At 43.3% G+C, this 26,258-nt stretch overlaps 1 protein-coding gene across 1 annotated transcript in view; it reads left to right on the top strand.

The window, feature by feature from the left end:
* SLC39A6 (solute carrier family 39 member 6) overlaps positions 1-25,272 on the top strand; it is a 37,399-nt gene extending 12,127 nt beyond the window's left edge. Inside the window, exons 4-9 of the mRNA XM_056520903.1 lie at positions 2,093-2,281; positions 3,787-3,886; positions 11,057-11,440; positions 13,357-13,437; positions 18,641-18,831; positions 23,295-25,272. Of these exons, the coding sequence (XP_056376878.1) occupies positions 2,093-2,281; positions 3,787-3,886; positions 11,057-11,440; positions 13,357-13,437; positions 18,641-18,831; positions 23,295-23,447 (1,098 nt within the window). The 3' untranslated portion in view covers positions 23,448-25,272. The remainder of the gene's footprint in view (positions 1-2,092; positions 2,282-3,786; positions 3,887-11,056; positions 11,441-13,356; positions 13,438-18,640; positions 18,832-23,294) is intronic.
* The last annotated feature ends 986 nt before the right edge of the window (positions 25,273-26,258 follow it).

The raw sequence follows: 26,258 nt of genomic DNA, 5'->3' as shown, positions 1-26,258 counted from the left end.
TATAATGACACAGGGCATAAGACGGAGGAAAGAATATAATGACACAGGAGTCATTAGAGGGGGAGAGGGTATAATGGCACAGGGGGCATCAGAGGGGGGTAATATAATTGCCCTACTTAATAAAGTGTGTGCCTGTAGTACAGACACAAGGGTGCAATGCTCTGCACATACCCCTATGGGTAATGCAGTGTGTATGTAGTACATAATTAGTTACATATACACTGCTATACACATGGTAGTATGTGCAGAGCATTGCATCCTAGTGTTTGTAGTACTACAGAGTCTGTACTACAAACATGGGTCGGATGCAGTGCTCTGCAGTCTGCACATGCCCCCATGTGTATAGGAGTTCTGTATAAAAAATTATCTCCCCCCCCCCCCTTTTCCTATTGCTATACAATAAAAGTAAAAAAAAAAAAAAAAAAAAAAAAATGTTTACATATCTGATACTGCCGCACGGCTAATTGTCTGAACTATTAAAATTAAATGTTAATAAATCATTAACATTTCACCTTAATAGTTCAGACAGTTACCCATGCGGCAATATAAAATTGACGCTGGTTTCTTTACAGGATCATTAAGCAACCGGCGTAAACGTAAAACAAAACTACACTCAAATTGCTGCTGTTTGGTCACAGCACAAGCTAGAAATTTTTAATATGGCCATTGTACATAATTTTTCAAGTAGAATCAGCTGAACACCTTTTTTCGGCATTTTTCCGTTCGATGAATTATTAAAATAATAGTTAGCTGCAGCCCTCCTCTGGATAGCTATGCTATTTCAGAGTAAATATAGTAGTATCTTTGGCCCATTGGGTTAGTCACTGGTCCTAATAGACCTCTCCCTATAGGCGAATAGTCCGTTAGGACTTGTGGACTGCCCAGATTACCTGGAGCCATGTTCCTTGGCAAGGATACAGCTATGATTACACCATAGCAATGAATTATAGATCATTGTGATAGGGAAGCCTTTCAGTCTTGCTGCCTGTGATTTGAGTAGCATGAATCTAGTGACAGTGGCGCCTCCTAAAAGCAAGTATGCATGCAGGTTTAGGCATGACACTGCAGGCTAGCGGTGTGGATACCATATCAATTCGCGGTACAACACGAGTGGGCAGCATTTTTAAAACCACTTTGACAGGAAAAAAAATTGTGGAAATTCGAGCTATGGGTTTGCAGCCTGCCTATTCTATTATGGTAATTCCATGGATTTTCAGTGGATTTCACACTTTGCGGTGCATGGGGTAGAAATCTGCATCAAAGTTGCAGATCTTGCAGTTTGCGCATGGATTTTGCTACAGACCTTGCAGTCTGTTTATGCATGAGGTACTGTTTAGGCTGAATGAAAGTTTGGCCAACAGCTACAGCTATCAAAAGGGAATGAGCACCTAAAAATGAGGGTAAAAAGGTGATAAGAATGTGAATAAAAAAAAAAAAAAAAAAAATGCTGCTTAGAGATCCTCTTTAGATACTGCATTAACAGAAGTAATGTCCTACTGTAGGAGTCAGTGTGTATGCTTTTTTACCCATCAAGCATGGCCGGTAAATATGCAGACAGCAGATGTATCTTTTGTGGTCCTAATTTCCATTATTTATAGTCTTGGCTTCTTTAATAGCATTCCTTAGTAACTTAAGCAAAGCTGCATTAAATGCCATTGGTGAACAAGTGTTACCCTAAGGGTATGTTCACACTACGGATTAGTAGCTGAATCTCCGCTTACGGAATTCAGCAAGCAGAGATTCAGCCTGGCAGGTGGCAGTAGTACCGCATGGCACTGCGCCGTCACCATTGACTGACTGCTTTGCAGTGCTTGCGGACTTCCATGCAAAGAATGAACATGTTCTTTCTTTGCGCGGAACAATTTCAGTGGCGGAATTTTCCGCCGCTGAAATTCCGCAGTGTGAACGGGTATCGCGGAACATCTGTTCACACGGATGCTAACGTTCACTGTGCGGAATTTCACTAGCAGAATTCTGCTCACAGAATTCCGCAGTGTGAACATACCCTAAAGATGGGATGCCCATAAAAAGACAAGCTGCTGATGCTGACAACTTTTTATTTTTTATTTTTTTATTTTTTCCCCCTCTCCAGTCCCATTCAAAACATTACCATAGCCATGGTGGATATGTGAATAAAACTCATGAAGATGAAAATGAAGACGAAAGCGCTCACTTGGATGCAACATGGAAGGGTCTGACTGCTCTGGGTGGTCTCTATTTTATGTTCCTTGTGGAACATTTGATCACATTGATCAAGCAATATAAAGACAAAAAACAGAAGGTACACTTATTTGACAACTATATTTTTACTGTGCATTACTTAAAATACTTTAAAAAATAAACTAGGTCTCCTGTGTAAGATTAGAGAAGGCATTGGCAACTGTTCTTGAGGTAGAGACTCCAGGAGGTAGACGGCATGGGTATAGGAGTCAGTGCTATCTTTGGGTGACACACTTGTTTAGAGAGAGATAAGAATATTTCCGAAGTGGCAGCAGACTCTGACAAACTCAGCCTCGTTCATTTTTAGGAAGTGGAAAAACCTAAAAGGGCAGATGACTGGCACTATGGTGTCTAGGTTTAGTGCAAAGGATATAAAAAGTCACCTGCATACACAGTGGTCCCTCAACATACGATGGAAATCCGTTCCAAATGGACCATCGTTTGTTGAAACCATTGCATGTTGAGGGATCCGTGCAATGTAAAGTATAGGACAGTGGTCTACAACCTGCGGACCTCCAGATGTTGCAAAACTACAACACCCAGCATGCCCGGACAGCCAACGGCTGTCCGGGCATGCTGGGAGTTGTAGTTTTGCAACATCTGGAGGTCCGCAGGTTGAAGATCATTGGTAGAGGAAGCTGTACTCACCTGTCCCTGCCGCTCCGGACCGTCACCGCTGCCCTGGATGTCTCCTTCCATCGCTGTCGCCGCGTCACCGAGGTGTTTCCGACGCTCCGGCAAGGCCTCTGCTTCCCCAGCATCCTCGCACTCCGTCGCCGCCATCACGTCACTACGCACGCTGCTCCTATTGGATGACGGGACGGCGTGCGCAGCGACGCGATGACTATGCAGGGGATCCCGAAGAGGACACGCCGGAGCCCCGAGGACAGGTTAGTGATCGTCAGCGGACCACACGGGGCACCGTAAACGGCTATCTGGTGGCAGCTGAAGCAGTCTGCGCTGCCGGATAGCCGTTTATGCGATGGCCCCGACATACAAAAGCATCGTATGTTGATGCTGCCTTCAACATGCGATGGCCTCTGAGAGGCCATCGCATGTTGAAATGATCGTATGTCGGGGTCATCGTAGGTCGGGGGGTCACTGTAGATGGTATTGAAATCTGAACAAATTGTTGGCCAGAATATATGAGTAGATCTAGTGAGAGAGGGCAGAATACTAAGCCTTGAGGTACACCAGTACACAGAGGACATGGATAAGAGATGATCTGAGACCCCCTACATGCCTTGTGAGAAATAGTGCAGGAGATCCAAGAGAGACCAGGCCTGGAATGTCTAGTGAGGAAAGCTTCTGGAGTAGAGTAAGTGACAGTGTTAGGCTGTTACGGGGCAATCCACACTCAATATATAGATTGAAATAGCCGCTACTCCATGGAGCACGTCACTAAAGTTATCATTTTCATTGATCCACGCTGAGGATACTGATCCGAGTCTTTAAATGCAGAGCTGCCAAAGTAACTCAGAGAAGCCAGTGCCAGGGTCATCTGCTTAATGTGCTGTATTTAACCTTTTGGTAATTTACATTTGAGTCACCTTGTCTTTCTTGAAGAATCAAAAAAAAACTGAAACTGAAGAGGAATTAGAAATTAAGAAGCAGTTGTCAAATCATTCACATATTGAAGAAAAGGACGCATCTGAATCTAGTTCCCGTAAGTGTAAAAAGCTTTTTATGTACCAAAAGAAATTGTTGATTTCCAAGAGGTACTGTGGTTGCCTGCAGACACTAAATTTATAAACGCAATGCGTTTTAGTCCGTTAGTTGGGTAAAACAAGAAAATGGTGGACTGGCATATGGTAAAATTGTGCAACTGAGAATTTAAAGGGCCTCGCAGTAGCTTGACTTCTGGACATGTGACCCAAATAAATCCGCAGATCTCCCAGCTTATATCTGATGTAGATATTTCTATACATGATAAAAGACTCATGGCCAGATGTGAAGTTGGTGTACAATAGGTTAAAATGACTCCTAAGAAGAACCGTCCCAGAGAAGGATTAGTAAAGCTACATGACTGGTTTTAATCTGATTTGTGTTTGTAGCGCACTGTACTTTAATACAAAGTATATTAAAGGTGGCGTGTCCTCAGTTGACAAGATTGTGTTTAAATTTTGGCAGTGTCCAATGTTAGTTTTGTTACTGTATAACCTGGATTATGGTAGAAAAACTAACATTGGACATTGGACACTTGTTGATTATCTGTTAATGGGCTTTCTCCCAGAATACACAAACTTTGCTGTTTTCATTTAAGTGGATAATGTTCTTGCTTAAATAAAGTGTTGGTTCACCTACATACACTCATGGCCAGCCTTAGCTATGGGCAAGCTGTTCAGTTACACAGGGCATCTGTTTCTAGACTGTAAAGGGGGCAACAACAGGTCAAGCATCTTACTGCCCTGTTGCCAAGAAAGATGAAACTTTTTGGGCACTAGTGGCCAGTTTTGCCATTTGATACAGGCTTGAGCATTGACAACATTACACCAGTCTGTATCAGAATTGAGTATGCAAGATTGGGTGGGGACGCCATAAGGAGGACCTCTGTCCAACCCTTTTAAAGCTGCGCGCATCCATATTGCCTCTATATAGACGCAACCTGACCTCTCTTTTGACACTTGTTTCTTGGGTTAACACATTCGTTTTAATGGAGAAGCTCTTTGCTATGAGGGAGGATAGAGTTGAAACCCTTGAAGACCTCCTCCCACTGTCTGGACCTTCGTTATTGTATGTCTTTGTATTCATATCCCTCACTTTGCTCATTCTTTCTTATGTGTAAAAGATTTATTGAGTTTGTGCAGGTTTGATTTTATATATATTTTTTTCTACGTGTGCTGTTGCTGGGTAGCGTCCTGGACACACATATGCTATTGTTTGCTTGTATTACAACTGACAGCTGGAAAGAGCTACACACTGCCGCAAACTTCCCAGCCTATAACTTCTGATCACGTCGGGTCTCAGGAATGAGAACCACCTTGATCACAACTTTTGGCATGTCTGGGCAACTTGTCAATTTCTTTTAAATGACTGCAAGCCTCTAAATTTATGATGCAGACCTCCCTTACCGAGGGGTCATGAAAAGATGGATTTCTCACCATCCACAACCCTGAGCCAAATCCTCGTGGCACTGTTAAACTGAGCCAAATGTCAACCTAGACTTGGAATATAGAACCTGTAGTACCATTAATTGAGATTAGTGGTAATCTTTTGCTAGGCGGAGGGCCAAGTCTTGGTCTTTACAGTTGAGAAAACAGTGGCTGCAGCGGGTACCCAGAAGTGGTAGTTTGGCAGGTACTCTGTTAGGGCTTTCCGTTGGAGAATTTTGGAGGTCGGTAACAAGTCCTTCCTTCACTCTGTTCGTCCATTATCTTCCTTACTTCCTTATCCAGGCGAAAGGCTTTGTGCACAGGCAGCACTCCAGAAGCATGCTAATGTCATAGCTGCAGCTTTCTCAAGCCTGCTCTCAGCTGGGCCGAGTGAGGAAGCAGCAGGGGTGGTTTGAGCTGGAGTTCCGCCCATGCACCAAGCCTGACGCCTGGATGAAGAGCTTACCAGGCAAACAGAGCGACTGATTGTGGATAGGTAGGTAAGTATTATCATTATCATCAGTGTCACCTGCACTACAAGCTTGTACCAACAGATTAGTTTGGGTGAAACTGATGAGATTCCCTTAACCCCTTAAGGACACAGGGTGTACCTGTACGCCCGTGGGAATTCCGGTCCCTGTGCACCTGTACGCTGTGGGAACCCCTGGGGAGGTCCTGAGACCCAACCCACCCCCCCCCCCTGGCAGTAATCGCCGGTCAATTCAGACTGGTGATTAGAGCCGATTCTGGGTCACCCGGGAAAAAAGGGTGATAGGTGCTGTCTCGGACGCCACCTATCACCCTTTACCAGCAGGAGTGAGGTGGCACGTGTTCCACCTCACGATCACGTGATCGGTCAGAACAACCGACTAATCACTGTCCTGCTGTGCGGTGACCACCGGTGATATGGGCGGCGATTGGGGCTTTACTTACCTCAGCGGGGGTCCCCTAAGGCAGCGGCCGGATCGGGACAGTGGAGGTGGCAGGATATAGCAGGAGATTAGACCTGTTTGCCTCCTGCTGTTGCTAAGCAACAACTCATGGGGCAAGGGCATGAGTTGTACTTTGGCAACTCATGGGGCATGCTTGGAGTTGTAGTTTTGCAAAATTCAATTCAGACCGGTGATTAGCGGCGATTCCGGGTCAATCGGATCTCCGGTGACCAGGAGAAAAAGGGTGAGAGGTGCTGTCTCGGATGCCACCTATCGCCCTTTACCACCCAAAACGGAGCCTCCAGCTGTTGCAAAGCAACTCCCAGTATTGCCGGACAGCCATTGACTGTCCAGGCATGCTGGGAGTTATGCAACAGCTGGAGGCACCCTGTTTGGGAAACACTGCCGTAGGGTAATTTTGGTATCGGAGGAAAGTGTAATTCTTGCATCTGGGCCCGTCCCTATGCAAATCCCTAATTTAGGCCTCAAATGCGCATGGCGCTCTGTCACTTCAGAACCCTGTCTTATTTCAGTTTAGGGGCACATATGGGGTATTTTCATACTTGGGAGAATTTGTGTTACAAATTTTGGGGGCTTTTTCTCCTTTTACCCCTTATGAAATGGTGAAGTTGGGGTCTACTCCAGCATGTTATTTAAAAAAAAATTAATTTTTTTACGCTAACCTGCTGGTGTTGCCCTATACATTTCATTTTAATAGAGGTAAAAGGAAACGCAACGCAATTTCTCCTGAGTACGGAAATACCCCATATGTGGACATAAAGTGCTTTGCGGGTGCACAACAAGGCTCAGGAGTGAGAGCGCACCATGTAGAGGCCTAAATTGGTGATTTGCACAGAGGTGGCTGATGTTACAGCGTTTCTGAGGCAAACGCAAAAAAATACCCACATGTGACCCCACTACCAAAATGTGTAACCCCATTTCTTAAGAACATACCCCATATCTTTTAGAGAGAGAATGTGTCTGGAATTTAAGTCCATGTGTGTTAGAACAGTGGACCCCCCCCCAATATGTGACCCCACTCGGTAGAGATGGGGTTACAAATTTTGGGGGGCATTTTCTCCTATTACCCCTTGTAAAAATGTAAAATTTGGTGAAAAAAACAGCATTTTAGTGAAAGAAAATAATTTTCATTTACAAATATGCATATACATATCCAAATTTTACGAAAAGTCGTCAAACACCTGTATGGTGTTAAGTCTCACTGTACCCCTTGTTACGTTCCTTGAGGGGTGTAGTTTCCAAAATAATATGCCATGTGTTTTTTTTTTTTTTTTTTTTGGTTTATTTACCATTTCAGCAAAATTCTCTGAATCGGGATGAAAAGTTAAAGCATCCCAGAGTTATTAATGATTACAGTGACAGTTCTCAGATTTGAAAAAAGAATGGACTTGGTCCTTAAAGCGTACCCATCAGATTCAACAAAAACATTTTTTTAAATATAGCACTCAGTACCTAATCCTGACCACGTACATCAAATTTTTGTGTCTAGCACCTTTTATTTTTTTTTATTACACTTATAATTTAGCTCTCTAGTCTGAATTCCTCTCAAAGGGAGGGGGCGTGGCCTCACTGTGCAGGTCTCCGCCCCCTCCCTCAGTATACTGTCTGCTCACATCTACCCTAGCATTAACAAAACTACAACTCCCAGCTTGTCCTCACTGACAGTAACAGGACACAAGCTGACAATGGGAGGATTCTTCCTCCAGCTGAGAGCCCTGCGCTCACAACTGTCAATCAAGGAAGTATGTCCATGACATAGGTGATGACGCATGGACACAGCAGGACTAGTATGTGTCCAAACAGGCAGGGGGGGCAGTTGTTTGACTAGAACATTTTCAGTATTGCATACTGAAAAAAAACAATGAAAGCAATTGCAAAACCTATTGGTTAATCATGCATTGCAACATATCAAAAGTTTTTCTATCTGAAAGTGCCCATTTGAGGGGTTAAATTCACTGCTCCACAAATGTGCCAGGGCCTTGTCCGTCAGCTTGCTCTGGGAGACCGAATACTCTGATGATATTGTGAAATAGCCAGTTTTCCAGAGTTTAGCAACCGTCTTTAGTTCAGCCACGGAGGTAAAGAGTATAGCCACTCTTTCTTCTTCGTAAGATATGTGGTTCTCTACATAACACACCTAGTCTCAGGTTTTACATATCTTGCCTGAGAAGACCAAGATCTGTCTTAACCTCCTTTAGCATCCTGGTAAGTAAGGCTTTGCAGGCAGAAATTGCAGACATGTACTGGACAAAGACATCGAAGTTTAGTTTCCTCATCAGCTGCAGAGGAATGGAATGAGGAATCTGCAGGCTGCCAGGTCTTTTAGCGCTGGCCGGTGTAGAATGGACCTGTGCCATCTTGAGCTTCCAAGCATGCAAAGGCCTGTAGTTTCTTAGCTGCCATCTGACCTGGTTGGCCTGATGGCAGGGAAACCAGATCAGGACCTGCCTCTAAGGCATAGGGCAGAATTAAGGGGTCCATAAGTAATTAGACAGTCTCAATTCAGAGATCATGCCTCTGCTTAGCTTTACATACAAGCCAAGCCCCACACATAAAGCAGCAAAGTTCCACTTTTATGACCATTGATTAAAGGGTTTTCCACCATTAGGTGACTTTAGTACTTACCTGCCAGACTCTGCTGCTTTCTTTTTGTAAAATGGCTAGTTCCTGTTGGAGTTCCCTCCCTCCAACTAAAAGTCCCAGGATTCCTTGCTTATAAGTGTAAGGTCACTTTAATCTCTCCCACACATGCCACCCCACTCTTTGCAGCGCACTTGAGCTACAATTCCCTGAAGAGCTTTGGAGCTGTAGATTTACACCCCAGTCTTTAGCAATGCTATTTTAGATTTTTAGCACCTTTTTCTAGCTTCACACATCTCTATTACCTGTCTCTTGAAAATTGTTTTCATCGAGGCATTGTTCACACCAACCAGTTTTTCTTAAAGGGGTACTCCACTGGAAAACTTTGTTGTTTTTTTTATCAACTGGGGCCAAAAAAGTTAAACAGATTTGTAAATTATTGTACTTCTATTAAAAAATCTTAATCCTTCCAGTACTTATCAACTGCTGTTATGATCCACAGGAAGTTCTTTTCTTTTTGAATTTCCTTTCTGCCTGACCACAGTGCTATCTGCTGACACCTGTCCATTTTAGGAACTGTCTGGAGCACGATAGGTTTTCTTTGAGGATATGCTCCTACCCTGGACAGTTTCTAAAATGGACAGAGAGCACTTGTGGTCAGGCTGAAAGGAAGTTCAAAAACTAAAAAAGAACTTCATGTGGATCATACAGCTTAGGAATAAGGAATAAGATTTTTAATAGAAGTGATTTACAAATCTGTATAACTTTCTGGCACCAGTTGATTTAAATTTTTTATTTTTTTTTATTTTCTTTCTTTTCTTCCAGTGGAGAACCCCTTTTAAAGGGGTACTCTGGTGGAAATTTCAATGAAGCTGGGCGTGCAGGGAGACGACAGGTGAGGGAGATATTCACGGACTACAGAACAGTGTTGCGCTACTTGCGCTTCATCAGGCCCCTACTTAGTCCTTCCAGAACTTATCAGCTTCTGTATACTACAGAGGAAGAAGTTGTGTAGTTCCTTCCAGTCTGACCACAGTGCTCTCTGCTGACACCTCTGTCCAGAGCAGGAGAGGTTTGCTATGTGGATTTGCTCCTACTCTGGACAGTTCCTGACATGGACAGGGTTGTCAGCAGAGAGGACTGTGGTCAGACTGAAAAGAACTGTACAACTTCCTCTAGAGCTTACAGCAGCTGATAAGTACTGGAAGGATTAAGATATTTAAATAGAAGTAATTTACAAATCTGTTTTAACTTTGGCACCAGTTGATTAGAATTTTTTTTTTCCACAGGAGTACCCTTTTAAGAAGACCAGATTTGTTAGTAACTGGGCTTTGTGTACTTTTCTTCTGTAAGCAAAGCAATTGTAAAACACACTTCTGGTTGCATTTACATTAATTTCGATATATCACCCGTAATCAGATAGTGACTCTGCTCAGGTCATTTTTCCAACCATATTCTGTTTCATTCAGACTGAAAACCGTGCTCTGCAGTATTTTTCAATCTAATAAAAAAATTGGATGCAGTGGGAAAATTACTCCGGTTGGGTGCAAAGAATGAATTGGGTATGGCAGAGATTGAGCAGGGATATGACAGGAGGTGATTTTGAAATGCTTCCCCTTGATTCCGCTTCTGGAGAGTGAAAACAAGATGTGAATGCACCCTTAGGGTATGTTCACACTGCAAAATTCAGTGCGCAGAATTCCGCACTGTGAACATTTATTAGTGTGAATGGTTCTTCCGCGAGACCCCTTCACCTTGCTGAATTTCCGCGACGGACAATTCTGCTGCTGAAATTGTTCTTTCTGCGCAAACAAAGAACATGTTCAGTCTTTGCGCGGAATTCCGGGAGTACTGCATAGCAGTCAATATTGATGGCGCAGTGCCCCGCAGTCCTTCCTCCCTTATTAGGTCTCAATATAGGTAATCCAGCTAGGCCCAAAGGGTTCACTTTCTTTTTCTTGCAACTGTATGTAAATGTTGAACCTGTCTGAACAGTACTTGGAATTGGGAGAAAACTCCTTATGGTTTTTGTATAATTTTTTTACCTTCCTTGAAATGAAGGTAGGAAAAAAAAACATTTCATAAGTTAACCTATATATCTCCTGTTCTTCTGCATCCTTTCCCTTGGTTGAAATTCATGGACATAGATCTGTTTTTATCTGTACTAATCCATTAAACTACATTTTTTTTTCTTCTTACCCATAAACCTAGATCATGAGAGCTACACAGAGGGTGAAGCACAAGATGGGAATCACTTCCAGACCATACAACCTGATGCTCCAGAAGAGGAGGAGGAAGAAGTAATGATTGCTCATTCCCATGATGAAACTAGTTACCAGGAATATGTGTCTAGAGGATGTGAAAACAAATGCCATTCCCATTTTCATGACACACTAGGCCAGTCTGATGACCTGATTCATCATCACCATGATTATCATCATATCCTGCATCATCATCATCACCAAAATCACCATCCTCACAGCCATTCACAGCGGTACTCTCGGGAAGAGCTGAAAGATGCCGGAATTGCTACTTTGGCCTGGATGGTTATCATGGGTGATGGGCTACACAACTTCAGTGACGGCTTAGCAATTGGTTAGTTTTAAAATCTTGGAACATGACTTGATTTTTTATTTTTAATAAACAATATATCGGAATGTCAACTTTAACCCCTAGAGGTACGCCCTGGTTTCCTGGGGCTTAGCGCACCAGGAAGTACATGTACGTACTGTGTCCCAATGTGGCTATGAAGTGAGTGCAGGAGCTGCGCTCACATTATAGACCACGGGTCCCCCGCTGCTTTCAGCAGCCAGGTACCTGCTGGTAATGGCAGACATCAGCGATGGTGCTGATGTCTGCCATTAACACCTCAAATGCCATCAGATAATTTAATTCTTGATTAGACCTAATGAGTCGAGGTGCATTGGCTGGCCACCTCAATATCTTTGGTATAAGGAATGGCTAAGGAAAAGTTTAAACATATCAATGTGTCTCTTGCAGAACTGATGGTCATGTAGCCTAAACCCATAGGGGAGGTTTATCAATGAGGTTGTTTTGTATGTATTTTCGTGGACATGCGCATAATTTATCATATGTGATAGGTGCAAATTCATCATAACTAACAAAATGGCTTTTTAAGCAGGTTTTCTAAAGCAGCACTGAAGGGGGGGGTCTATATTATTATTATTATTATTATTTTTATTTTTTTTCATTGCCTTGTAATTTTGCATATTTAAAAAAAAATATATAGCAAATGATAAATTAGTGACCAATGCATGTAAAGTTGCCTACATACACATGTCATAAGAAATGTTATATTGTTAGTTAAAAATAATGTGCAGAAAATGCGCAAATCCAAAATAAAAATAAAAATAAAAAAAAATTATAATAATCTCCCCCAAAGTGTCTGCAAAATATGTGCTTCATTTTTTTTTTTGGTCTTTGTGCTCAAAGTTTGCTTTCAGATATTGGTGACACTTCTAACTTTTGACTGCAGTGAAGCATAGATTACCTCTGTAACTTATTTTTTTAATGGTCCTACCTGGCAAAATGTATTCTAATGACAGCAGAATTTTTAGTTTTTTTGTTTCTGTTCTGTTTTTTTGTGCCAAACAAACATAAATGGTGTTTAAATGGGCACTGTCATGGACAGGCAGGTATGGACAAAGTCCAGTAAGTGAGGGTGGGCTTGCACTCCTCTGTCCTCTCTCCTGTCTGATGGCACTCCTCTGTCTACTCTCCTGTCTGATAGCACTCCTCTGTCCTCTTTCCTGTCTGATGGCACTCCTCTGTGCTCTTTCCTGTCTGATGGCACTCCTCTGTCCTCCCTCCTGTCTGATGGCACTCCTCTGGGCTCTCTCCTGTCTGGTAGGACTCCTCTGGGCTCTCTCCTGTCTGGTAGGACTCCTCTGGGCTCTCTCCTGTCTGGTAGGACTCCTCTGGCCTCTCTCCTGTCTGGTAGGACTCCTCTGGCCTCTCTCCTGTCTGGTAGGACTCCTCTGGCCTCTCTCCTGTCTGGTAGGACTCCTCTGGCCTCTCTCCTGTCTGGTAGGACTCCTCTGGCCTCTCTCCTGTCTGGTAGGACTCCTCTGGCCTCTCTCCTGTCTGGTAGGACTCCTCTGGCCTCTCTCCTGTCTGGTAGGACTCCTCTGGCCTCTCTCCTGTCTGGTAGGACTCCTCTGGCCTCTCTCCTGTCTGGTAGGACTCCTCTGGCCTCTCTCCTGTCTGGTAGGACTCCTCTGGCCTCTCTTCTGCCTGATAGGATAGGAGAGGGCACAGAGGAGTGTTAGCCCACCCTCACTTACTGGATTTTTTCCATGACTGCTTCAGCTTGGACAAAACCATGATTTTATAAGACATAATTTCTACAAAAAGGAAATACATTTTAATTAGCAGGTTATTCCTTAAAATGTAATGCAATCCACATACACACTTAGATGTATATGATAGCATATTATGGTTATATTTGCCTATACTACAACATGGTTGTAACAATTGTCTTTATATCACAGGGGCAGCATTCACTGAAGGGCTATCCAGTGGCTTAAGCACTTCTGTTGCAGTTTTTTGTCATGAACTTCCACATGAGTTAGGTAAATCTAAAATTGGATCTTGAAGATATGTGAATGTATAAAAAAAAAAAAAAGTTTAGTGACATATAATTACCGTATTTTCCAGGGTATAAGACAACTGGGCGTATAAGACGACCCCCAACTTCTACAGTTAAAATATAGAGTTTGGGATATACTCGCCATATAAGACTACCCCTCTAGGTACTACCCACATTGGGTTGGCAGCATAGTTGCCCCACATTAGGTTGTCAGCATAGTTCCCCCCCCCACCCCCCATTAGGTTGTCAGCATAGTCGTCCGCCCCCCCCCCCCCCCCCCCCCCATTAGGTTGTCAGCATAGTTTCTCCCCCACATTTGGTAGGCAGTGGCCCCCACAGACATACAGCCTTCGGCCATATACAGTGTAAGGATGGAGGCTGTATGTCTGTGTACTGCCCCACTTCAGTGCTCCGACCACCGCTCCTCCATTCCGGCATCATGATCTACTGCTATGGCCTATAGGCCATAGCAGTAGGGACCGGAGGTCGGCGCACCGAAGATGAAGTGCTGCAGGTAACTTACCATGCGCATGTCCTCGCTGCACCGTTCCGCTCTGCTGTTTCCATGGGCGCATGCACAGTGACCTCCCTGCGTGTGCTACCTCCCTGCGCCCCCTGAGTTTTTAAAGTTGAGGGGGAAATGAATCTGTCGGGGGGGGGGGGGGGGGGGGCAACGCGGTGGGGTCGGTAGTCCTGGCCGACTGAGACAGAGACCTGGCCGACTGAGACCTGTGAACTTATCCCTAAAGGGGTACTCCAGCGTTAAGACATCTTATCCCCTATCCAAAGGATAGGGGATAAGATGCCTGATCGCGGGGGTCCTGCTGCTGGAGACCCCCGTGATCCTCCACACCGCACCATGTTAGAATCAGCCCCCGGAGCGTGCTTGCTCTGGGTCTGATTACTGGCGATCATGGGGACGGAGCATAGTTACGTTAGTGCTCCGACCCCTCCCTAGGCTTGCATTGAGGGGGCGGAGCGTGATGTCACACAGGGGCGGAGACGTGACATCACTATGCTCCGTCCCTGTGATCGCCAGTAATCAGACCCGGAGCAAGCACGCTCCGGGGGCTGTTTTTTCTAACTGGGTGCGGCGTGGAAGATCACGGGGTCCCCAGCGGCGGGACCCGCGGGATCAGGCAACTTTTCCCCTATCCTTTGAATAGGGGATAAGATGTCTTAGCTCCAGGGTACCCCTTTAAGCATGGTTACGTAATTAACAAAAAAGAAAATAGGACCATGACGTCCAACCTAAAAGCCTACTGTTTAATTTCAATTGCCCCATGCTAGGGGAAAAATGCCTTCCTGACCCCATGTATGGCAATTAAAGGAGTAGTCTACTGAAAAGTATCTTCAGTCCGTTGTGCCCGGGATGCAAAAAAACAAACAAACCCCAAAACAAACTTTAACTCGCCATCCTCCATTTCCCCGGAGTGCCGCTACAGCTGTTCAGTCCTCCAGTCCAGTCTCCTTCCATGTGTACGGATCGTCACACTGCGTATCACCAGCCACAGTGATGTCCTGCCTCAGCTGGTTATAGGCTGAGTGCAGTGTGACGATCCGTGCACATGGAAGGAGACCAGACCAGAGGACTGAACAGCTGTAGCGGCGCACGGGGAAAAGGAGGAAGATGAGTTAGAGGTTTTTTTTTTATTTTTATTTTTTTTTGCAGCCCGGGCACAACGGACTGAAGATACTTTTCAGTAGACTACTCCTTTAATCTAAGTCCCTGGATCAACATCCTATCTCCATAAATGTTGTCACCATAGCTTGTATGATTATTTTTCGAAAAGGGCATCCAGGTCCCTCTTGAACGTATTCAATGAACCAATCTTCACATCTTGTGGCAAGAAGTTTCATAGAACTGGTGTCTAAAATTTATTTTACAGTCCCCAAGTATGCCCTAGTCCTTTTCAGTAGACTTTTTTTTTTTTTCTTAATCTATTGTTTTACTATGCAGTACATACTTCTACGTTTTGTTTCCTCGGCCCCAGTGCATAACCTTACATTTATCCACATTAAAGGGGTACTCCGGTGGAAAACCTATTTTTTTTTTAACTGGTGCCAGAAAGTTAAACAAATTTGTAAATTACTTCTATTAAAAAATCTTAGATTCTGTAGTATTCAGCAGCTAATAAGTACTGGAAGGATTAAGAGTTTTAAATAGAAGTAATTTACAAATCTGTTAACTTTCTGGCACAAGTTGATTAAAAAAAAAGATAATTCCACCGGAGTACCCCTGTAACCCCTTAAGGACATAGCGTTTTTGCACTTTTGTTTTTTCCTCCTTACCTTTTAAAAATCATAACCCTTTAAATTTTGCACCTAAAAATCCATATGATGGCTTATTTTTTGCACATCAGTCATTTTACCCAAAAATCTATGTCGAAACTGGAAGAAAAAAAATCATTGTGCGACAAAATGGAAGAAAAAACGCCATTTTGTAAATTTTGGGGGCTTCTGTTTCTATGTAGAAAATTTTTCATAAAAAATGACACCTTATCTTTATTCTGTAGGTCCATACGATTAAAAGGATACCCTACTTATATAGGTTTGATTTTTTTTTTTATTACTTCGGAAAAAAATCATAACTACATGCAGGAAAAATTGTCCTTCTGACACCTATAACTTTTTATTTTCCACGTACAGGGTGGTATGAGGACTCATTTTTTGCGCCATGATCTGAAGTTTATATTGGTAGAATTTTAGTTTTGATCGAACTTTTTATAACATAAAAAAAAATGAATAAAATGTGACCAAAAATACACTGTTTTGGACTTTTTTTGCGTGTACGCCATTGACTGTGCAGTTTAACCCCTTAAGGACCGGAGGTTTTTCCGTTTTTGCATTTTCGTTTTTTGCTCCTTGCCTTTAAAAAATCATAACTCTTTCAAATTTACACCTAAAAATCCATATGATGGCTTATTTTTTGCGCCACCAATTCTACTTTGTAATGACGTCAGTCATTTTGCCAAAAATCTATGGTGAAGCGGGAAAAAAAATCATTGTGCGACAAAATTGAAAAAAAAACGCTGTTTTGTAACTTTTGGGGGCTTCCGTTTCTACGTAGTACATTTTTCGGTAAAAATGACACCTGATATGTATTCTGTAGGTCCATACGATTAAAATGATACCCTACTTATATAGGTTTGATTTTGTCGGACTTTTGGAAAAAATCATAACTACATGCAGGAAAATTAATACGTTTAAAATTGTCATCTTCTGACCCCTATAACTTTTTTATTTTTCCGTGTATGGGGCGGTATGAGGGCTCATTTTTTGCGCCGTGATCTGAAGTTTTTAACGGTACCATTTTTGCATTGATAGGACTTATTGATCACTTTTTATTCATTTTTAAATGATATAAAAAGTGACCAAAAATGCACTATTTTGGACTTTGGAATTTTTTTGCGCGCACGCCATTGACCGAGCGGTTTAATTAATGATATATTTTTATAATTCGGACATTTCCGCACGCGGTGATACCACATATGTTTATTTTTATTTTTATTTACACTGTTTTTTTTTTTTTATTGGAAAAGGGGGGTGATTCAAACTTTTAATAGGGGAGGAGTTAAATGATCTTTATTCACTTTTTTTTTCACTTTTTTTTTTTTGCAGTGTTATAGGTCCCATAGGGACCTATAACACTGCACACACTGATCTTCTATGTTGATCACTGGTTTCTCATAAGAAACCAGTGATCAACGATTCTGCCGCATGACTGTTCAGGCCTGGATCTCAGGCACTGAGCAGTCATTCGGCGATCGGACAGCGAGGAGGCAGGAAGGGGCCCTCCCGCTGTCCTGTCAGCTGTTCGGGATGCCGCGATTAGCCGCGGCTATCCCGAACAGCCCGACTGAGCTAGCCGGGAACTTTCACTTTCACTTTTAGCCGCGCGGCTCAGCTTTGAGCGCGCGGCTAAATGGTTAATAGCGCGCGGCGCCGCGATCGGCGCTGCGCGCTATTAGAGGCGGGTCCCGGCTTCACTATGACGCCGGGCCCGCCATGATGTGACGCGGGGTTACTGTGTAACCCCGCGTTATATCAGAAGAGCAGGACCAATGACGTACCGGTACGTCATTGGTCCTTAAGGGGTTAATTAACAATTTTTATAGTTTGGACATTTACGCGTGCGGCGATCCCACATATTTTATTTTTATTTTTTTTTTTAATTTTTTATGGGAAAAGGGGGGTGAGTCAAACTTTTATTAGGGAAGGGGTTAAATGATCTTTAATAACTTTTTTTTTTTTTGTTCACTTATTTTTTTTGCAGTGTTATAGCTCCCATAGGGGGCTATAACACTGCACACACTGATAACTGCAAAGCCATAGCTTTGCATTGAACAGTCTTATCGGCGGTTGATTGCTCAAGCCTGGATTTCAGGCTTGCAGAAATCAATCGCCGTTTGGATGCGCAAGAGGCAGGTATGGCACCCTCCTACTGCATCCTAGCTGATCGCGACATTGCGATTTTATCTCGATGTCCCGATCAGCCCGACTGAGCTGCCAGGATACTTCTACTTTCCCTTTTAGACGCGGCGATCAACTTTGCGTCTAAAGAGTTAATGCCGGACATCTGCCGGAACGCCGATGTCCAGCATTAGCCATGGGTCCTCGCTGCTGATAGCAGCCGGGATTGTGCGGGTAGGATGAGAGCTCAGCTCCTGAGCTCGCTTCATAACCCTACCGTGCCACAGCGCCGTATAAACCCGGCGTTCTGCGGCAAGGGGTTAACCTTCATTTTCTATTTCTCTGCCCAATCCTCTAGCCTCCCCACAGCCCTCTGTAGTATATTATCCTTCTGTGTTCATAACCTTACGGTACAGAGCTTAGTGTAACCTGCAAATACGGAAATTTTACTCTGAACACTGTCTACAAGATTACGAATAAACATATTAACAGAACAGTGTTTAGAGTTTATTAATTAATATTGTTGAGAAATGATTTCTAGCCTTGAATTCGTCCATGGGGTAGAAAACCTTCCATAGACTGATAAAACAATGTAAACTTTTGCAGGACAGACTTAAGTCCCAGTGCCAAGCTTATCGACCTGTATTGTGAATTCTTGTCTGAAGACTGGTTTGTCTGGTGATTGACAAAAATGTTAGGAATTCAGATGTAAGATTATACTGCAAATTGTCTGGATTTAAATAGGTAATGGTATTTTATTTTTTTTCTCCTAGGTGATTTTGCAGTTCTTTTGAAAGCTGGTATGACTGTAAGGCAAGCAGTGCTGTACAATGCACTGTCTGCCATGTTGGCTTACCTGGGTATGATCACTGGCATTCTCATAGGACACTATGCAGAACATGTTTCAATGTGGATCTTTGCTCTTACAGCAGGGTTATTCATGTATGTCGCGTTTGTTGACATGGTAAGTACCTAAGATATTTTTACCTTGAATATTGCAGGCCAAATGTGTAAGTGGAATCAAAACAAAGCTCTCCAGGAATGTGGTGGTTGGTTTCCAGCCAATTATTTCTATTTAACCAGCAATAACCCCCTGACTTATAAATACGGTATGTCATAGGGTGTTTGGACCCAAGCCCACTTCATACCCAGCAGCTCACAACTGCTATCAGTAGCTGAGGGCCACCACTAAAAGCCAGTGCTAAGCAATCTCCATGGCTGGCTATTAACCATTAAGGGTTACCTTTCATCAAAAAAACTTTTGATATGTTATAGATTAATGTATGTAGAATAACTTTCCAATAGCATGTTATTAAAAAATATGCTTCTTTCTATTTAATTTTCCACTTTGAAAAAATGACCACTATAGATTTCAGACTCGTGCTGGAGTCCTAAATCTCAGACTGTATCCAGAACACAGACAAACTCACCACTGCCCACTGCCAGGGAGCAATGTTGCGCTTGTCTGTGTCCCGGATGCAGTCTGAGATTTAGGACTCCAGCATGAGTCTGAAATGCTTGCTGCCAGGACTGGTAGGGAGAACCCTAGTGGTCATTTTTTCAAAGTTGAAAATTAAATAGAAAGAAGCATATTTTATAATAACATGCTATTGGAAAGTTATTCTGCATACATTAATCTATAATATTTCAAAAGTTTTTTTGATGAAAGGTACCCTTTAAATGCCATTGTCAAAGTTGACAGCGGCATTAAATGCCCTTTGAGTCATTGGTGGTGCAATGGTTTATTTCGCCTCCTGGTGCCTGTTAAGACATTGATATTAAGGCAGGCTCTACCAACTACACGTGGAATTGTCTGACCTGATAAAATACAACATTATTTGATCCCGAACAGTGAATGGGGTATATGGAAAAAAAAATACCAAACTCCGTTTTAGTGGTGTGTGTGTGTGTGTGTGTGTGTGTGTGTGTGTGTGTGTGTTTTTTTGTGTCACATCACATTCCAGAAAGTGGAATAATGGGGGGAAAAAAAGTCTAAAAGTCCTCCCTCTGGTAAAGATAAAAACTACATATCAGGGCACAAAAAACAAGCTCAAACATGGCTCCATAGATGGAAGAATAAAGTCAAAAGGGCCAGCCCCTAGTCTTGTTTGACGAATAGGTTTGTGTCTCTAGAGCTATAGATTAGCTCGGTTATGATATTTTCCCAGCTGATGCCCCCTCTTTGCAGTTCTCTATTTAACAATAGACAGAACCCTTTCTGCCAGCACTGCTCTATTCGAGACTTCCTACCCTCAATTCTCATACTGCCCTAGACTATAGCTTGGCTGTATGAGTAGACAGGAACATTGATAAATATTGCTTCTCCCCCACTTGCAGTCTCACTTAGTTCCTCTGTCACAAAAGTTGTACTTAGCCTAACATGCAGTAAGCAACACGTAAAAGTGAGACCTCCTTGCGGCTGAAAATTAAAAATTGCTCTTACCTTAAGGACTCAGGGCGTACAGGTACTCCCTGCCTTTCTCCGGACAGGGATGCCTGCTAAAATCATTCAGCAGGCACCCCCCAACCAGAAGCGACCGGCCGATAGCAGATCTTTGGCAGGGGGGGTTAAAGTTCGGTTCCCCCGCTCTGCCCACCCACGGTAGTCCGGGCAGAGAGGGGGAACTGTCCTGCAAGCAGCACCGGAGGTCCCTTACCCAGAGCAGGCGGTGATCGGCGGCAGGCGATCCTCCTCTGCAAGCGGCGGCGATCCTGCAACTAAGCGGTGAGTTGTTGCCTAGCAACGTTTGGATGGCCACAGTTTGGAGATCACTATACAGTGGTCTCTAAACTGTAGCCCTCCAGATGTTGCAAAACTACAAATCCCAGCATGCCCACACAGCAGTTTACTATGTGGGCATGCTGGGATTTGTAGTTTTGCAGCATCTGGAGGGCCACAGTTTGGAGCTTACTGTGCAGTGGTCTCTAAACTGTGGTCCTCCAAATGTTGCATAACGCCAACTCCCAGAATGCACGAACAGCAAACGGCTGTCTTGGCATGCCGGTAGTTGTAATTGCATGCCTCCAGCTGTTGCATAACTACAACTCCCAGCATGCCCTTCAGCGATCAGTACATGCTGGAAGTTATAGTTTTGCAACAGCTGCAGGCACACTGGTTGGAAAATACAGAGTTAGGTAACAGAACCTAACTGAAAGATTACCAACCAGTGTGCCTCCAGCTGTTGTAAAACTACAACTTCCAGCATGCACGGTCTGTCAGTTTGCCCCCCCCACGGTTTACGGTGAGTTTCCTACTTCAAGTTTGAGCTGCTCAAACTCCAAGCGGTAAACTCACCGTAAACCTCCTCCAGTGCTAATGTACCCTAAAAACATTACACTACACTAAATAAAGAGTAAAACACTACATATACACTCACCCTGCTGAATTGGTGCAGAATCCAAGCAGAAATTCTGCAGAAGTGTGAATGGGAGTGTGAACTCCCATAGAAGTGTATTAAGCTTTCATTTGAGGAGGAATTCTGCCGTGTGAATAGGGCCTAACGATTGGATCCTGGTCCGCCCCTATGCAAATCCATAACTTAGGCCTCAAATGCGCATGGCACTCTCTCGCTTCGGGGCCCGGTCGTATTTCAAGGAAACAGTTTAGGGCCACATATGGGGTATTTCTGTACTCAGTCCCACAAAACTTAACTTAACAATTTCTCCTATTTCTCTTTTTACCCCTTATGAAAAGGAAAAGTTGGGGTCTACACCAGCCTGTTCGTGTAAAAAATGTTTTTTTTTTTGTTTTGTTTTTTTACACTAACATGCTGGTGTTGCCCCATACTTTTTATTTTCACAAGAGGTAAAAGGAAAAATAGACCCCATACGGCAATACCCCATATTCCATAAAATGCTCTCCGGGCGCACAACAAGGCTCAGGAGTGAGAGCTCACTATGTACATTTGAGGCCTAAATTGGCGATTTGCACAGAGGTGGCTGATTTTACAGCAGTTCTGACATATAAACGCAAAAAATTTTAATACCCACATGTGACCCCATTTTGGAAATTACACCCCTCATGGAACGTAACAAGGTTTATAGTGAGCCTTAACACCGCACAGGTGTTACGCAACATTTTTCATTTTCACAAGAGAAAATAGGAAAAAAGCCCATCAAAATTTGTAACCCCATTTCTTCAGAGTAAGAACATACCCCATATGTGGATGTAAAGTTCTCTGCGGGCAAACTACAATGCTCAGAAGAGAAGAGAAAATTAGTCCGGAAATGAAGGCCACGTGTGTTTACAAAGCCCAAATAGTGCCAGAACAATAGACCCCACCACATGTGATCCCATTTTGGAAACTATTCCCCTCACGGAATGTAATAAGGGGTACAGTGAGCATTTACGCCCCACAGGTGTCTGACAGATTTTTGTAACAGTGGTCCATGAAAATGAAAAATGTGATTTTTCATATGCACAGCCAACTGTTCCAAAGATCTGTCAAACGCCAGTGGGGTGTAAATGCTCACTGCACCCCTTATTAAATTCTGTGAGGGGTGTAGTTTCTAAAATGGGGTCACATGGGGGTGGGGGGGGGGTTTCCACTGTTCTGTCACCACGCACATGGTCCCCGACTTCCATTCCAAACAAATTCTCTCTCCAAAAGCTCAATGGCGCTCCTTCTCTTCTGAGCATTGTAGTTACATGCCCTTTGGCTGTACGTGCATGCTGAGAGTTGTAGTTTTGCAACAGCTGAAGGAACAGTGGCTGCGAGCTGTTGCAAAACTACAACTCCCAGCATGCACGGACAGCCAAAGGCCATGCTGGGAGTTGTAGTTTTGCAACAGCTGAAGGTTTGCCCCCTAAGTGAATGTACAGTGTACATTCACATGGGCAAGGGTTTACAGTGAGTTTCTGCTGGAAATTGAAAGGGTTATGATTTTTAAAAGGTAAGGAGGAAAAAACGAAAGTGCAAAAACGGAAAAACCCTGAGTCCTTAAGGGGTTAAATAATATTTATAGACTGGGGACCTGTGTCTAGTTTTTGGTAGGGGAGTAATGCCTTAACCATCATTACATTTCAGCAGGTTCCATTAGGCTATTGAATGACTTTATAGTGTAAAATAAGCAACATTTAGTATAAGGCTAAGTTTCCGCAGTTTTTGGAATACTGTCACTGCAGTTTTTGAGCCAAAGTCTGAAGTGGATCCATAAGGGAGGAGAAGTGTAAGTCCTTCCTTTATATGTCCTATTCCTTTTGAATACATTTCTGACTTTGGCTCATAAACTGAAGTGGCAGTATTCCAAAGTCTGCCAGAAAAAAAACCAAGTGGAAACTGTTTTACGGTCCTGTAGACCAACGTGTTCTCAAACTTCTTTCCATCTATTGATTCAAGTAAAGGAAACTACTGATCTTTTTTTTTTTTTTTTTTTTTTTACTCAGAGACAAATGTGACATTGCTGAATTTTCTTTTCTTTCCTTAGGTACCAGAAATGTTGCACAATGATGCAAGTGATCATGGCTGCAGTCGCTGGGGGTATTTTCTGTTACAGAATGCAGGGATTCTTTTAGGTTTTTTCATTATGTTGGTCATTTCCATATTTGAACACAAAATTGCCTTTAAAGTGAACTTATAATGTTAGGTCACCTTGGCCATACTTGTCCTCATGCTGTAGAATAACTAATGTATATGTGTTTTTATTATTTAATTTTTTTAAGCAGCCAGCGTGTATATTTAATAGCAATTGTAAAAAAAAACAAAAAAACAGCACTTAGTGATGTTACCATTGGGGCAGTAAGACTGCAAGGAGCTGCCATAACATGAAGGGCTCTTGTGCCAAACCATTTTTTAATGTATTCAATTAACTTTTTTAATTTTAATTTTTTATTAGTTTTCTACAGAAAATCTTTACCAAACTTCTATGGTAGATCTCATTAGGAGGGTATTCAGATGACATTGATGAACTACACTTAAAACGCCCCAGCATACACTAGTTCATCTATAGGGCTCCATTAGCCTGATGAAGGTAGTTGGACTAGCATTCTACTGTATACTACAAATAATTAAGTGACATAATGTAGTAAACTACCCTGTTCCATAGAACAGTTGGTCCCAAGCAATGATGAATTTGTCTGTATGCCTACACGATGGAAATGCCGCAGTCCTATTGTTTTTGCTGACATATGAGTATAAAAAATCCTGATCTTGTATGTTACATAATGTCCTGCAGGTTTCATCTTCTTTCATGAAAATGTCCTTTCAGACCATTGAGCATTTCTTTTACTTATTTTTAAAAGTTTATGCTGGAGGTCAGTATTAGTCTATACAGTATAGAAAATAGGGTTTATTTGTTTGTGGCTGTATTCATACAGTATGATAGTGAGGTACTGTTTTTTTTTTATTTTTTTATTGAAATGAAAGGAGGAAAACATTTTGTGATAAATAGAATACTAAAAACTTTAAGGGTCCGTCTACACTGCTGAATTACCAGGTGGAGATCCTGTGTGCCACCAAAATCTCGTAGGACCAAGTTTATATTTGCCGTCTCCATAGACGGCAATGCAGCCCGGTGACATTCTGCCAGAAGAATAAACATGTTCATTCTTTTGGCTGGTGCTGAATCTTGAAATTTTTAAGCGGAAATTCCGCAATATGAATGGTGCAGCAGAATCCTATTGAGAACAATGAGATTCTGCTGCAAGCAGGAGAAAATTTTGCAGTTTTCACTGGCCCTTTTAAGATGGCTATGTTGTAGAAAATCCACCAGCACTTTGTGTGAGATTTACAGATTTACATGAGGCTACGATATAGATTTTTCACAGAAAATCTAACTCCGTACAGGTACGCTGCAAAGTACCATTAATAAGCAAGACGCTTGTTTTGTCAAGGGGCAAAACAAGTGTTTTCTCCGGTTGTAAATTAATAAATGGTTGTATTACCTAGTCAGTAACTTATCCTAATATTCAGAGCGTATGCTGTAGGATGGGTTACAAGAGTACACACCTGCATAGAAGTGACATAAGACCTCCCTCCAGCACTGACATATTACACATACCTGAGTGTGCACATAGGGCTTAGTCACTGTTATCCATGACTGGGTAGTGGTTGTAACATCTGATCCTAAATATGGAACAGTACAAAACTGTTGTGTTGTGCTTCTTAGGGATGGTCGTTCACATTGCACTTATTACCGTATATACTCGAGCATAAGCCGACCCGAATATAAACCGAGGCCTCTAATTTCACCCCAAAAACCCAGGAAAAGTTATTGACTCGACTATAAGCCTAGGGTGGGAAATAAATCATCCCCCCCCCCCTTGTCATCATCCAGACCCCTGTCATTAACACCCCCGTCATCATCACCCTATCATCCAAACCCCCGTCATAATCACCCTGTCATCATCCAGACCCCCGTCATCATCCCCCTCGTCATCATCACCCCCCCCCCCTTCATCATCACCCCCTGTCAATCCCTTCAATCAGTGGTCTTCAACCTGTGGACCTCCAGATGTTGCAAAACTACAACTCCCAGCATGCCCGGACAGCCATCAGCTGTCCGGCATGCTGGGAGTTGTAGTTTTGAAACATCTGGAGGTCCGCAGGTTGAAGACCACTGCCAGGCCTTCGTCATCATCCAGAACCCCCCCCCCCCCCTTTAGTTTTCTACTCACCTCCCCTCTGTGGGAAGGAAGGGTGAGCTGGTCCGGGCCATCTATGCTGCAGGGACCGTGTGGTGGGGAGTGTTAGTCGTTCCAGGCTGTCCATCTTCACCGGGAGGCCCTCTTCTCCTCTCCGCGCCCGGCCCCACACTAGTGACGTTGCCTTGACGACGAAGCACAGGGACGTTCATGCACAGGGACGTCCCTGTTCATCGTTGTCAAGGCAACGTCACTAGTCCGGGGCCGGGCCCGGAGAGGAGGGCCTCCCGGTGAAGATGGACAGCCCGGAACAACTAACCCTCCCCACCAGACGGTCCCTGCAGCATAGATGGCCCGGAACAGCTCACCCTTAATTCCCACCGAGGGGAGGTGAGTAGAAAACTAAAAGGGGGGGGGGTCTGGATGATGACGAAGGCCCGGCATTGGTCTTCAACCTGCGGGTCCGCAGGTTGAAGACCACTGAGAAGGGATTGACAGGCGGCGAGTTCACTCGAGTATAAGTTGAGGGGGGGGGGGGGCGTTTTCAGCACGAAAAATTCTGCTGAAAAACTCTGCCTATACTCGAGAATATACGGGGGATGTGGCGCAAGATCTCCATCCTGCTCTGACCAAGTGGTGCTCCCTCACACCATCAATCTTATTTCATGCACTCTTCATTCTGGGACAGGTTCTGAAAGAATGTGGAGGTGGTCATTTTAGTTTACCCCCAATGAAGACCCTATAGAAAAAAAAGGAGCGTGTTTTGTTCCCTAAAGTAATTTATCATTTTATTTATATTGATGCTTTTT

This window comes from Hyla sarda, chromosome 5, assembly GCF_029499605.1.
Source record: "Hyla sarda isolate aHylSar1 chromosome 5, aHylSar1.hap1, whole genome shotgun sequence".
NCBI lineage: Eukaryota > Metazoa > Chordata > Amphibia > Anura > Hylidae > Hyla > Hyla sarda.
The sequence above is the reverse complement of the archived record's forward strand: the minus strand, read 5'-3'. Positions and strand labels throughout refer to the sequence as shown.